Raw genomic sequence first — 12,284 nt, 5'->3', positions numbered from 1 at the left:
GTTTTCCTTTGGGGATCTCTTTCAGGAGGAGATCTGTGGATTCTTTCAATTTCTATTTTGCCCTCTGGTTCTAATATATCAGGGCAGTTTTCCTTGATAATTTCTTGAAAGATGATGTCTAGGCTCTTTTTTTGATCATGGCTTTCAGATAGTCCAATAATTTTTAAATTCTCTCTCCTGGATCTATTTTCCAGGTCAGTTGTTTTTCCAATGAGATATTTCACATTGTTTCCTAATTTTTCATTCTTTTGGATTTGTTTTCCAGTGTCTTGATTTCTCATAAAGTCACTAGCTTCCAATTGCTCTATTCTAATTTTTAAGGAAGTATTTTCTTCAGTAATCTTTTGGACTTCCTTTTCCATTTGGCCAATTTTTCTTTTTAGGGCATTCTTCTCCTCATTGGCTTTTTGGACCTCTTTTGCCATTTGGGTTAGGCTATTTTTTAAGGTGTTATTTTCTTCAGTATTTTTTTGGGTCTCCTTTAGCAAGCTGTTGACTTGTTTTTCATGATTTTCTTGCATCACTCTCATTTCTCTTCCCAGTTTTTCCTCTACTTCCCTTACTTGCTTCTCAAAATCCCTTTTGAGCTCTTCCAAGGCCTGGGACTGATTCATATTTTTCTTGGAGGCTTTGGATGTAGGAGCTTTGACTTTGTTGTCTTCTTCTGGTTGTATATTTTGATCTTCTTTTCACCAAAGTAAGATAATATAGTCTGACTCTTTTTGCACTGCTTGCTCATGATCCTGGCCAATTACTTGAGTTTTAAACTCTTTGTTAAGGTAAGAGTCTGCTTCCAATGTGGAGAATGTACTGTCCTAAGCTTCAGGGGTTTGTACAGCTGTTTTCAGAGATACTTGTAGGGACCTGCAAATTTTCAGTTCTTCCAAGGTGATATGATAAGGGGCGAGGTGTTTACTCCTTTCCTGGCCTGTGACCACAAGTACTCCTTTCTGTCCTGTAACTGTGAGGAAGGTTTCCTCTCTACAGCCACTACAAGCTCCACCATGCCAGCACTCCTCCTCACCCCAGCACCGCTGCCCAGAACTGTGACCGATATCCAAACACGGGCAAAGCAAGAGATCCCTGCCTCAGCACTGGCAAAGAGATCCCTGCAATCCCTCTCTGATCAGCCACTGGATTCCCCCTCAGTCTGTGGGCCGGAAGCTCAGGAGCAGCTGCCTCTCCCCCCCCCCCACCCCCGCCCAGGCCATTCTCTTGGGGAATGGAGCTGAGACCATACGTTCCTCTCTCATCACTACAGAAACAGACTTTTCCCACTGACCTTTTAAGTTGTCTTTGGTGTTTGTGGGTTGAGAGGTCTGGAAGCCACCACAGCTGCCATTGATTCAGTCCCCTGAAGCCTGCTCCAGGTTCACTGTGGCCTGTGCGCCCACGCCACGCTGCGCTCTACCAGCCGGGCACAATATACTTTTCTGATCAATCATCCAGGTTGTCTTGGGCTGGATATTTGTTTCACTCTGTCTTTTTGTGGGTTCTGCTGCTTCAGAATTTGTTTAGAGCCATTTTTTGTGAGTATTTAGAGGGGTTTGGAGGAGAGCTCATACAAGTCACTGCTTTCACTCAGCCATCTTGGTTCCACCCCCCCCAGAATTTCTGTCTTGATCTTCACTCTTCTCATAATATGAATCTGTGGTACGTTTCTTTTTACTCATGGTTTCTTTATTCCCTGGCCTTTAAAGAGATTGAGCTCTCCTGCTGGGAATCAGAGGGCAGTGACCCAAGCTTCTTGTGTTGGGAGCCTAGGTCTTGGTCACTGGCTTTGTGTGCTTGGCCTTCTTATGTTGCGAATTGGAGGCTGTAGGGTTTTGGCAGCTTACCTGGTGTTGGGCTGGGATCAGCAAGGCTGGAACTTTCAGGCAATTCTAGGTTGCCTGCTTTTCCTTTCCCGTAGCTTTCTTCAGCTCCTTTTAGATGGGTGCTGCAGGGTGTTTATCTGCCTGGGGCCCCTTGCAATGCTGCCTCCCTTGTTTCTGCTAATGCACTGGGAGATTCCTTTGCAGTAGAGTGCCGAGGCACCTGGTGGTTTTCTGAGCTGGATTCCCCCAGTTCCCCTGCCCTCACTGACGTACTCGGAGGTCCAGGTGTTGGTGTTTGCCTGCTCTGCCACCTGGGCTTCAGGATCTCCTCTTGGTTGACAGTTGGAGGCTGTAGGGTTCTGACAGCTTACCTGGTGTTGGGTCGGAATCAGCAAGGCTGGGACTTTAGGAAGACTCTAGGCTGCATTCTTCAGCTCCTTTCAGGTGAATGCTGCAGGGTGCTTATCCTCCTGGGGCCCTTTGTACTGCTGCTTCCCTTATTGTTGCTGAGGCAATGGGAGACCCATTTGCTGGGCTGCTGCACTGCTGTTCCCCATCTTTCTTCTAGTTCAGCTGTTCCAGGATTTTTTTTTTCTGGGGTGATATCTTCTGGGTTTTCATGGGTTGATAAGGGAGGGTGAGAGCAACTACCTTTTTACTCTGCCATCTTAGCTCCCAGAAGCGGATATTTTTAGTTTTCAATATTCACCTCCATAAGCTTTTTTTTTTGCTTTTGGTGAGGCAATTGGGGTTAAGTGACTTGACCAGGGTCACACAGCTACTTAAGTGTGAAGTGTCAGAGGCCACATTTGAACTCGGGTCCTCCTGACTCCAGGGCTCAAGCTCTATGAACTTCGCCACCTAGCTGCCACTCTATAAGCTTTTGAGTTGCCAAACTTTTTCCCACACCTTCCCCTTTCCCCTCCCCAAGACTTCGTGCAATGTGATATAGGTTCTACATATACATTCCTATTAAACATATTTTCACATTAGTCATGCCATAAAGAAGAATTAGAACCAATAGGAGGAACCATAAGAAAGAAGAAACAAAACAAAACAGAAGGAAAAAAAAAAGAGCAAATAGCATGCTTTGATCTGCATCCAGACCCCACCATTCCCCCTCTGGATGTGGATAGCACTTTCTACCATGAGTCCCTTGGAGATGTCTTAGATCCTTGATTTGCTGAGAAGAACAAAGTCTATCAAAGTAAGCATCACACAATGTTGCTGTTACTGTGTACAATGTTCTCCTCACTTCACTCAGCATCAGACCATACAAGTCTTTCCAGGTTTTTCTGAAGTCTGCCTGCTCATCATTTCTTATAGTACAATAGTATTCCATTACATTCATAGACCACAACTTGTTCAGCCATTCCCCAATTGATGGGCATCCTCTCAATTTCCAATTCTTTACCCCCACAAAAAGAGCTGCCATAAATATTTTTGTACATGTGGGTCCTTTTCCCATTTGTATGATCTCTTTGGGATACAGCCCTAGAAGTGGTATTGCTGGATCAAAGGATATGCACATTTTTATAACCCTTTGGACATAATTCCAAATTGCCCTCCAAAATGGTTGGATCATCTCACCATTCCACCAACAATGCATCAGTGTTCTGATTTTCCCACATCTTCTCCAACATTTGTCATTTTCCTGTTTTGTCATGTTAGCCAATCTGATAGGTATGATGTGGTACCTCAGAGTCTTTTTGACTTGCCATTTCTCTAATCAATAGTGATTTAGAGCATTTTTTATATGACTATAGATAGCTTTAATTTCTTTATCTGAAAACTGCTTGTTCACATCCTTTAACCATTTATCAATTGGGGAATGCTTTCTTTTTCTTTTTTTTCTTTTAGTTCTTTTTTTCTTTTAAATTTTATTAATTTATTTTGATTTATCAACAATCACTTCCATATGCTTTTGAGTTTAAAAGTTTTCTCCCCCTTTCTCCCCTGTACCCTCCCCAAGATGGTGCACAGTCTGATATAGGCTTTACATTTACATACCCATTAAACATATTTTCACATTAGTGAAGTTGTAAGTAAAAATTAAAACCCAAAGGAGGAGGAAGCATCAGAAAGATGAAACAAAACTCAACAGAAGGTAAAAATAAGTGATAGTGATTCGACTTCCATAGTTCTTTCTTTGGATGTGGACAGCATTTTCCATCCCGAGGGCTCTGGAGATGTCTTAGATCCTTGTAATGCTGAGAAGGGTTCAGTTTAACAATATTAGTCATTGCATAACGTGGCTGTTATTGTATACAAAGTCCTTTTGGTTCTGCTCATTTCACTCAGCATCAGACCATATAAGTCTTTCCAGGTTTTTCTGAAGTCAGCCTGTTCATCATTTCTTATAGCACAATAGTATTCCATTATATTCATATACCACAACTTGCTCAGCCATTCCCCATTTGATGGGCATCCTCTCAATTTCCAATTCTTTGCAACCAGAAAAAGAGCTGCTATGAATATTTTTGTACATGTGGGTCCTTTTCCCATTTGTTTGATCTCTTTGGGATATAGCCCTAGGAAGATGCTTTATTTTTCTTGAGGGTTTTTTGTTTTGGTTTGTTTTCTTTCATAACATGACTATTTTGGAAATGTTTTCCATGACTACACATGTATAACCTATATCCAATTGCTTGATTTCTCAATGTGCGTGAGGTGGGTAGCTAGGAAGGGAGAGAATTTGGAACTCAGTTTTAAAAATGAATTAAAAATTGCTTTTACATATGACTTGGGAAAATTATAAAAAAATAATAAATTTTCAAAAAAGGAAAATAGTAATTAAGTTGGAGTCAAGAGGACTTGGGCTCTGTCACCTGAATGTGTGGCCTGGGACAAGTCACTTGATCTCTATGAGCTTTAGTTTCTTTTTCTGTAAAATGAGAAAGTTGGGCTTCTCAGATCTCTTTCAGCCCTAAATCTTAGGATTCTATGCTACCTGTTTACATAGGCTTTTAATAAATGTTTTCACTCATTCAATAAATATTAAAGAAGGAAAATGTTCAGGGCTGTGGAAATCCAAAGAGAAAAAGGAAAGAGTCTTTGCCCTTGAGTTTACATTCTCTTGGGGAATAGAGACCCTGGGCAAGTCACTTAACCCTGCTTGCCTCAGTTTCCTCATGTGTAAAATGAGCTAGAGAGGGAAATGGCAAATCACTCGAGAATCTTTGCCAAGAAAACCCCAAATGGGTTCACCAAGTCTGACAGGAGTGAAAAATGACTGAACAACAAATGAGTGGGAGTTCTTAGCCACTGACTGGGGACGGGATGCAATGCCTGCTGGTTCCTATCTGGAGAGCACACTTTGGGCTGGGGTGGGGTAGGGTGGGATCCCTGTCCACCCCTACTGGGTACAAATTTTATACCTGGGAAGACTTGGATGGACTGATGTCCAGTGAAATATAGAGAACCACCCAGGTATATAGAATAGAGCCTTGGACCTACAGTTTCAGTACAAAACCCATCGCAGATACTACTTGTGCACCCCCGAGCAAGTCTCTTTACTCATCTGCCTCAGTTTACTCATCTGTAAAATGAGGATGGTAATAATAGCACCTGCCTCCCAGGTGTTGTGAGGATGGCCTAGTATTTGTTTTAAGTGCTGGATAAATGGCAGCCGCTAGCATGGTCCTGGTATTGACCAGGGGCACAGGAGAAGTTAGCAGCACCCTGAAGGTGTACCGGCTTGGAGGCCCTGGCCGGAGCAGCCCAGCCAGGAGGTCGGACCTCATAGCTCATCGCCCCGCACATGGGACACGCGCTCCAGGCCCGGACCACCTGAGACCGGGGGTTGTTTGTCCATGGGGGAGAGGGGAGGGCGTAAGAAGAGAAGGCAGCTGCTTTTTAAATAGGAGCACACAAAGAAAGCACCTGGAGGACCCTGCACCCCATAAGGGGGCTCAGACCCAGCTCCGCAGGTGCTGCAGGGGGAGGAGAAGGGGGAGAAAGGGAGGGGGAAGGGGGAGGGGAGAGGAGGAGGAGGAGGAGGAGGAGGAGGAGGAGGAGGAGGAGGGCTCCGGGCGCATGCGCAGCCGCGCCGCCGGCCCGCGTGTCCGCAGGAGTGCCGCCGGCCCCGAGGGCCTCAGCCAGGAACCCCTCACCGTCACCCTCAGCCCCGGGCGGCCGAGCGATGGAGCTGGAGCTGGGCCTGGACAAGCTGGAGCTGCTGAGCAGGAGGCCGCTCGCGGAGGAGGCGCCGCCGCCCGCCGCCCAGTGAGCCGCGGGGCCGGGAGGGAGCGGGAGATTTGAACGGAGGACGCAGGAGCGGCGGGAGCGGGCGCGGGCGGTGCGGACTGAGTCCCGCGGGCCCCCGTGGGCCCCCATAGGCTCCCGTCCCCGGGCTGGAGGAGGGGGCCCGGCTGGAAGAGAGCTTCCTGGCGGCTGCAGGAACGAGTGTGAGGAGGAGTGCGGGAATGGCGTGGGGCGGGGGCTGCGCGCCTGCGCCCTGCCCTCAGGGAGCTTTCTGTCGGATCGGGAGACCGGGTGCAAAGAGGCCTGGGGCCCTGGAGATCCTCCCCGGAGGGAAGGTCTGGGCTTCCTGCGCCCGACGGTCTGAGAGCACGCCCGAGAAGCCTGGGGGTGCAAATGGGGAGGGGTCCCCAGACATGGGGGAGGCGGGAGACGGAGGTTCTGGTTGGGGGAAGTGCAGGGAGGCCGTGGGGGTAAGGGTGGGAGGTGGAAGGAGCCTGGAAATGTGCGTCTGGGTGATGGGGGTGGGGCTTTGAATGCCAAACCCAGGCATGTAGAGCAGGAGGGATCGAGTTCCTGGGCTCCTGGGTGTAGAGCAGGGTCTTTCCAGGCTTGTGTGTGTGTGTGTGTGTGTATGTATGTATGTATGTATGTCTTGGACCCCGTCTCAGAATAATGTTTTTAATCACGTTGAGCAGTTATTAAGCACCAGGCGCTGTTCAAAGTTGATACAAAGAAAGGGAAAAAAAGACTTTCCTTCAAGAGGCTCACAGTCTAATAGGGCAGACAAGACACAGTTATGGAGAAAAGAAAATACAGAGGAAATAGAAAGGAAACCGGTGGGGAAAGGGAACAAGCATTTCTTACGTGCCCACCAGGTGCCAGGCACTGCGCTAAACATTTCACAAACATTATCTCATTTGATCCTCACAAGAACTTTGTGAATTAAGTTCTGTTTTCCTCATTTTACAGTTGAGGAAACTGAGGCAGACAGGTAAAGTGACTTGCTCAGCTTCCTACAGGTATTAGGTGTAAGGCTGGATTTGAACTCAGCTCTTCCTAGCCCCAGGCCCAGTGCTCTATCTACTGGGTCATTGGCTGCTTCTAATTCGGTTGTATTGAAATAGTTATCAAAAAAATATATATGTATGTGTATATATACACATATATATGTATATACATACACACACACACGTATATATTTAAAGTTAATGGACTCCAGAGGTAGCTCAAGCAAAGCTTGGAACGAAATGAGAGATTCTAAGAGTGGGAGGGGAAGGATGATGTGCCCCTGGGCACCTGTCTGGATGGCACATAGCCAGTGGACAGAAGAAGACCTGGAGGGTGGTTTGGGGCCTGGTTGTTAAGGGATTTAAATGTCAATCAGATGTTTGTCTTTTAGTGGGAAGCAGTGTATTGAGTAGGTATGTGATGTCATCAGAGCTGCTCTTCAGGAAAATCAGTTTACCTTGTGTGGAGAATGAGTTGGGGTAGAGAGAGATTTGGGGACAATCTGGGAGGCTCTTCTGGCAGTAGTTCAGGCCAGAGGTGATGAAGGCCTGAACTATTAGAGGTTATTTTGTTTGGCCTTCTCATTTTACAGATAAAGATCATAAGGTCATGGATTTAGAGCCATTTGGGACCCTAGAGGCCCCCTAATCCAACCCCCTCAGTTTACAGTTGAGGAAACCGAGGCCCACAGAAGTTAAGGGACTTGACCAAAATCAAACAGGTAGCATGTGACAGCAGAGATTGGGACCAGAGTCCCTGATTCCAGATTTGGCTCACTCTTTTCATTGCACCACACTGTCTTCTATTTGTAGTTTCTTACTCCAAATCTAGTGGGGGTTTTTTTCTGACTTACCTCTTGATGGCTGAGGTTCTTTGAGCTTCAGGAAGTCACTTCTCCATTCTGGGCCTTCGTATTTGCCTCTTTAAGTAAGGAGGTTGGACGAGATGAGCTACAAGCTTCTGGATCTCATCATTGTGGGCTGATGAAAATGACATCTCATCCTATGATCCTCCAACTCCTTCTTTAATGCTCTATCAGCCAGACGTCTTCCTCCAGGTCTTTTGGCATTTCGAGTAATTTAGTGTAGTACTCGGGCTGCCTTGTGGCTGCATGTACATACATGTAGCTTCTTGGGTTTAGCAATTTTTTTTATAAAATCTCTATTCCTCTTTACCAAATAACATGCAGCACTGTGAGAGCTAGAGCTAGCAGACCAGGTGTTCCTGTGTCTCCCTCCCCTCCTAGGAGTCTTCTTGAAGATGATGCTTCCCAGAGGTTAGGCCTTGGCAGAAGAAGTTAAATTTCTGTGTTTATGTGCAAAGGGTATATGTTCAAGTGAGGTCCGCTACCAGGTCTCCATCTCTCAGAGCAGTCAAGCAAGCATTTTTTGGTGGTTTTTTGAAATTACATACACACAGACACACACGTATGTATTATAATTTTCCCCCAACTACATGTTAAAACAATTTTAACAAATTTTTTAAGTTTTGAGTTCCAAATTCTACTCCTCCCTTTCCTCCCTCCTCTCCCCTAGATGGTAAGCAATCAGATATAGATTATATATGTGCAGTCATGTAAAACATTTCCATATTAGTCATTTTGTACAAAATGCCTCAAAAAGAATGAAAGAAAGTGAAAAATAGCATGCTTTGGTCTGTATTCAAACAAAATCAATTCTTTCTCTAGAAGTGGATCATATGCTTCGTTATGAATCCTTTAGGGTTGTCTTAGATCATTGTATTTCTGAGAATAGCCAAGTCATTCACAGTTGATCATGGTACAATGTTGCTGTTACTGTGTACAACGTTCTCCTCATTCTGCTTGCTTCACTTTGCATCAATTCATGTAAGTCCAGGCTTTTCTGAAATCATCCTTCTTGTCATTTCTTATAGCATAATAGTATTCCATCACAATCATATACCACAGCTTCAATCAAGCATTTTTTTTTTGGTAAGGTAATCAGGGTTAAGTGACTTGCCCAGGGTCACACAGCTAGTAAATGTCAAGTGTCTGAGGCTGGATTTGAACTCACGTCCTTCTGACTCCAAGGCCAGAGCTCTATTCACTACACCACCTAGCTGCCCCAATCAGACATTTATTGACAGACTGCAGTGTGCCTGTGCTGTTCTAGGCACTGTGTGTTACAAAGGCCGCAAACACGAGGTGCATCCAATGTGTGGTGCTAGTACTGGCCTCCCCTCTGGAGGTTTAGGTGGGCTTTATTTTGTAGACTCCTCAGAGTGGCAGAGGACTTTGGAGATGTAGCTAGTCCAGCCCAGAGAGACGAGGTGACATGTGAAGCTGGCTCCCCGTTCTCTCTTGTTTGAAGGCCAGATGGAATCCTCCCCTATTCCTCATGGAAGGTGAGAGGCCAGGTGCAGCAGCAGGATGCAATGGAAAGAGTCCCAGGACCTGTTTTTCAATCTTTTGAAAGCGTCTTCAACAGTCACTTCCTGTACAACATTGGTCGGGTTACCTCGGCTCTCTGCGCCTCACTTTCCTCATCTGAATAATGAGAAGGTTGGACTAAGTGATGTCTTCTTGCTCTGCCTCCTTTGATCCTCTTCTCTGCATCTGTCCCATGAAGGCCTCACATGCTGCCTCTCCCTGGAGTTGGTTTCTGTAGGGAGAAAGCTCTGGGTGCAGACACCAGATCAAATGGGAACATATCTTGTGAAGTGCTTGCTCTCCAAACCCAAGCTACAACTCCCCTTGTTATTCCTGCAAAATTCCATTTGCAAGATTCCTCCCTCCTCTTGCGTCTGCCAGCATAGGCGGATATTCTGCCAACACCCTGACCTTCGCAAGAGCTGAGCATCTTCCCGGTGCTTCTCCTGAGTTTTTTCAGCGGGGGAGAACTCGGAATTACTACTATTCAGTTTCCAGCCTTAAAGGAATAAGCCCAGTGAAATTCTTGAGGCATCATTTGGGGAGCGTGAAACAAGAAGGACTTTGGGGTGTTGGGCCAGATTGGCACAGGTGTGAATAACCGGAATGATTCAGTGATCGAGTCTCACCTTTGGAAATGCAGGGCCTGCTAGAAATCCAAAAGAATTCTAGGCAACGTGGCAAGGAGAAAATTCATGTCAAAGGCTTATCCATCTCCCCTTAGGACTGTGACTTGATGCTTCTCCTTCCTAACCTCTCTCAGACGCTCTCTCCTTTCTGGGTTTTGTGACCCTGCTCTCTGTCTGGCTGCTCCTTCTCAGTCTCCCTTGCTGGATCGCCTTCTGTACCACCTTCCTGTTCCCTGTCCAGGGTCTGTTTCCCTTAATGACCTTATTAGTTGTTGTGTGCTTAGTTAGGTCTATACTGATGAGGCCTAGAGCTATCTCCATCCCTGGTCTCCTTCCTGGTCTTGTCCTACATCTCTGTTGTGGATTGGACATTTCATCTCACACTCAACATGTCCAAAACAGAGATCATTATCTGTCCCCCTCAAAAAAAAAATCCACCCTTTTCTGAACTTTTCCATTTCTGTCAAGGGCACTTCTCCTCCTCCTCCTCCAGTTATTAAAAAACTCAAAACTTTGGAACATCCTTGTCTGTTTGCTGTCCTTCACGTGTAGTCGGTTACTTACCATGTCTCTTGGCTTTTCTCTCTCCACGACGTCTCTCATAACCCTCCCCTTCCCTCCACCTATATGACCACTGTCCTATTTCAGCCATTTGTTACCTTTTGCCTCCACTATTCCAATGGCCTCAAGTCCCTCGTTCTGCTAATCCATCCTCCACCCAGCTGCCAAAGTGATTTTCCCCAGGGCATCTCTGACCAGCTCACCCCCGTACTCGGTAAACTCCTCCTTACCTTGAGAACCAAGTATGAGCTCTTTGTTTGGTGTTTCAGTCCCTTCACGACCTGATTCCAGTTGACCCTTCCAGTCCTCTTTTTCATCACCCTGTGGTCCAACCAAGGTGGCCACCTTGCTGTCTCTCAAACATGGCACTCCCTCTGTGTCTCTGTACAGGCTGTCCCTTATACCAAGAATGCCCTCCTTTACCTCAGCCTCTTAGAGATCTCTAGTTTCAAAATTTTGCTCAAGTGCTACGTCTCCAGGCCTTTCCTGAGCCCCCTAGCTTCCTCCCAAAATTACCTCTTTCCTGTTGTGTGTACATGTATGAATGTATGTATGTATGTATGGGTTATGTCCCCCAGCCTCCACTAGAGCAGGAGCTTCTTGAGGACAGAGCTGTTTCACAATGGTCTTTTCATCGCCAAAGGCTGGAATGGTGCCGGCACATAGTAACTGCTTAAATGCTTGTTTGTTGCTTCATTGACCTGTACAATGAATAGAACTATGAGGTTGTAAGCTTTACGTTGGCAGGGATCGTATTTTATTTAAATCTTTCTTCTCCCCAGCACCTACACAGTAGGCATTATTGTTGGATTGAACTATATACAATTCAGTGCCTTACATTGTGTTCTCTAGTATATTGTGGGAATTACACGTCCCTTATTGCCCCCGTTCTTATGATCTTGAACTACAACCAGGCTAATGGGAAACAAATAACCAGGGAGCTGATTCCCAGGAATGTGTAGGAAGATAGCAAGGGAGGAGCCCCTACCACCTCTTGATAGGTTGAGATTCTACATCCACACCGTGTAGACACCACCTGTCCCTGGGTGCTGAAGCTGAGAGACACAAATGCTGAGCCACCAGCTGAGATCCTGGAAAGATTGTGGGAAATGAGAGCGGTGTCACAGGTCTGGAAGAAGACGTTGAAAACCAAAGGTCGCTGAGCCTTACTTTGATCCCCGGCAAAATTCAAGGTTATGTGATTAAAGGGAGGGTTTGTGAGCAGCTAGAAAAGGAAGCAGTGGTTATAACAAGCCAGTGGCAGAAGAGGTGGACAACCTCTCCCCCTTTATTTACAGGGTAGATTAGGACAGACCTTGGAGCTGTTGGGGAAGGTTGCTGAGAGGCACAACCTAGGAAGATTTTTCAAACAGTGATAGCCTGTAAGAGAGGAACAGGTCACCTCTAGAAGTCACGGACCCCTCCTCGATCGAGGCATTCAGAAAAAAGCTAGATGGTGATTGGTCAGGCATTATCAGGTCCACGTTGGACTAAGTGACCTGCAGTTCTGCCTTCTGGGAGCCAACAGAATAGTCCAGTCGCTCTACCATGTGACAGCTTTTCAAGTCTGTGAAGGATAGCCCTTGTGTATCCCAGTAGGTCAAAGGTACTAGGAGGCAATTTTTGGCTTAACATAATGAAGACGTTTGTAACATTTTAAGCTTTTCAAAAATTGAG

General features: G+C 46.0%; 1 protein-coding gene across 1 annotated transcript in view; it reads left to right on the top strand.

Annotated features, from left to right (window-relative positions):
- The first annotated feature begins 5,865 nt into the window (after nt 1–5,865).
- The window catches only part of DNA2 (DNA replication helicase/nuclease 2), a 45,345-nt gene continuing 38,926 nt past the window's right edge, over nt 5,866–12,284 (top strand). The window contains 1 exon segment of the mRNA XM_020975187.2: nt 5,866–6,041. Within this exon segment, the coding sequence (XP_020830846.1) occupies nt 5,959–6,041 (83 nt within the window). The 5' untranslated portion in view covers nt 5,866–5,958.

Source organism: Phascolarctos cinereus, unplaced genomic scaffold (assembly GCF_003287225.1).
Source record: "Phascolarctos cinereus isolate Bilbo 61053 unplaced genomic scaffold, phaCin_HiC Scaffold_3;HRSCAF=262, whole genome shotgun sequence".
NCBI classification, from domain to species: Eukaryota; Metazoa; Chordata; class Mammalia; order Diprotodontia; family Phascolarctidae; genus Phascolarctos; species Phascolarctos cinereus.
The sequence above is the reverse complement of the archived record's forward strand: the minus strand, read 5'-3'. Positions and strand labels throughout refer to the sequence as shown.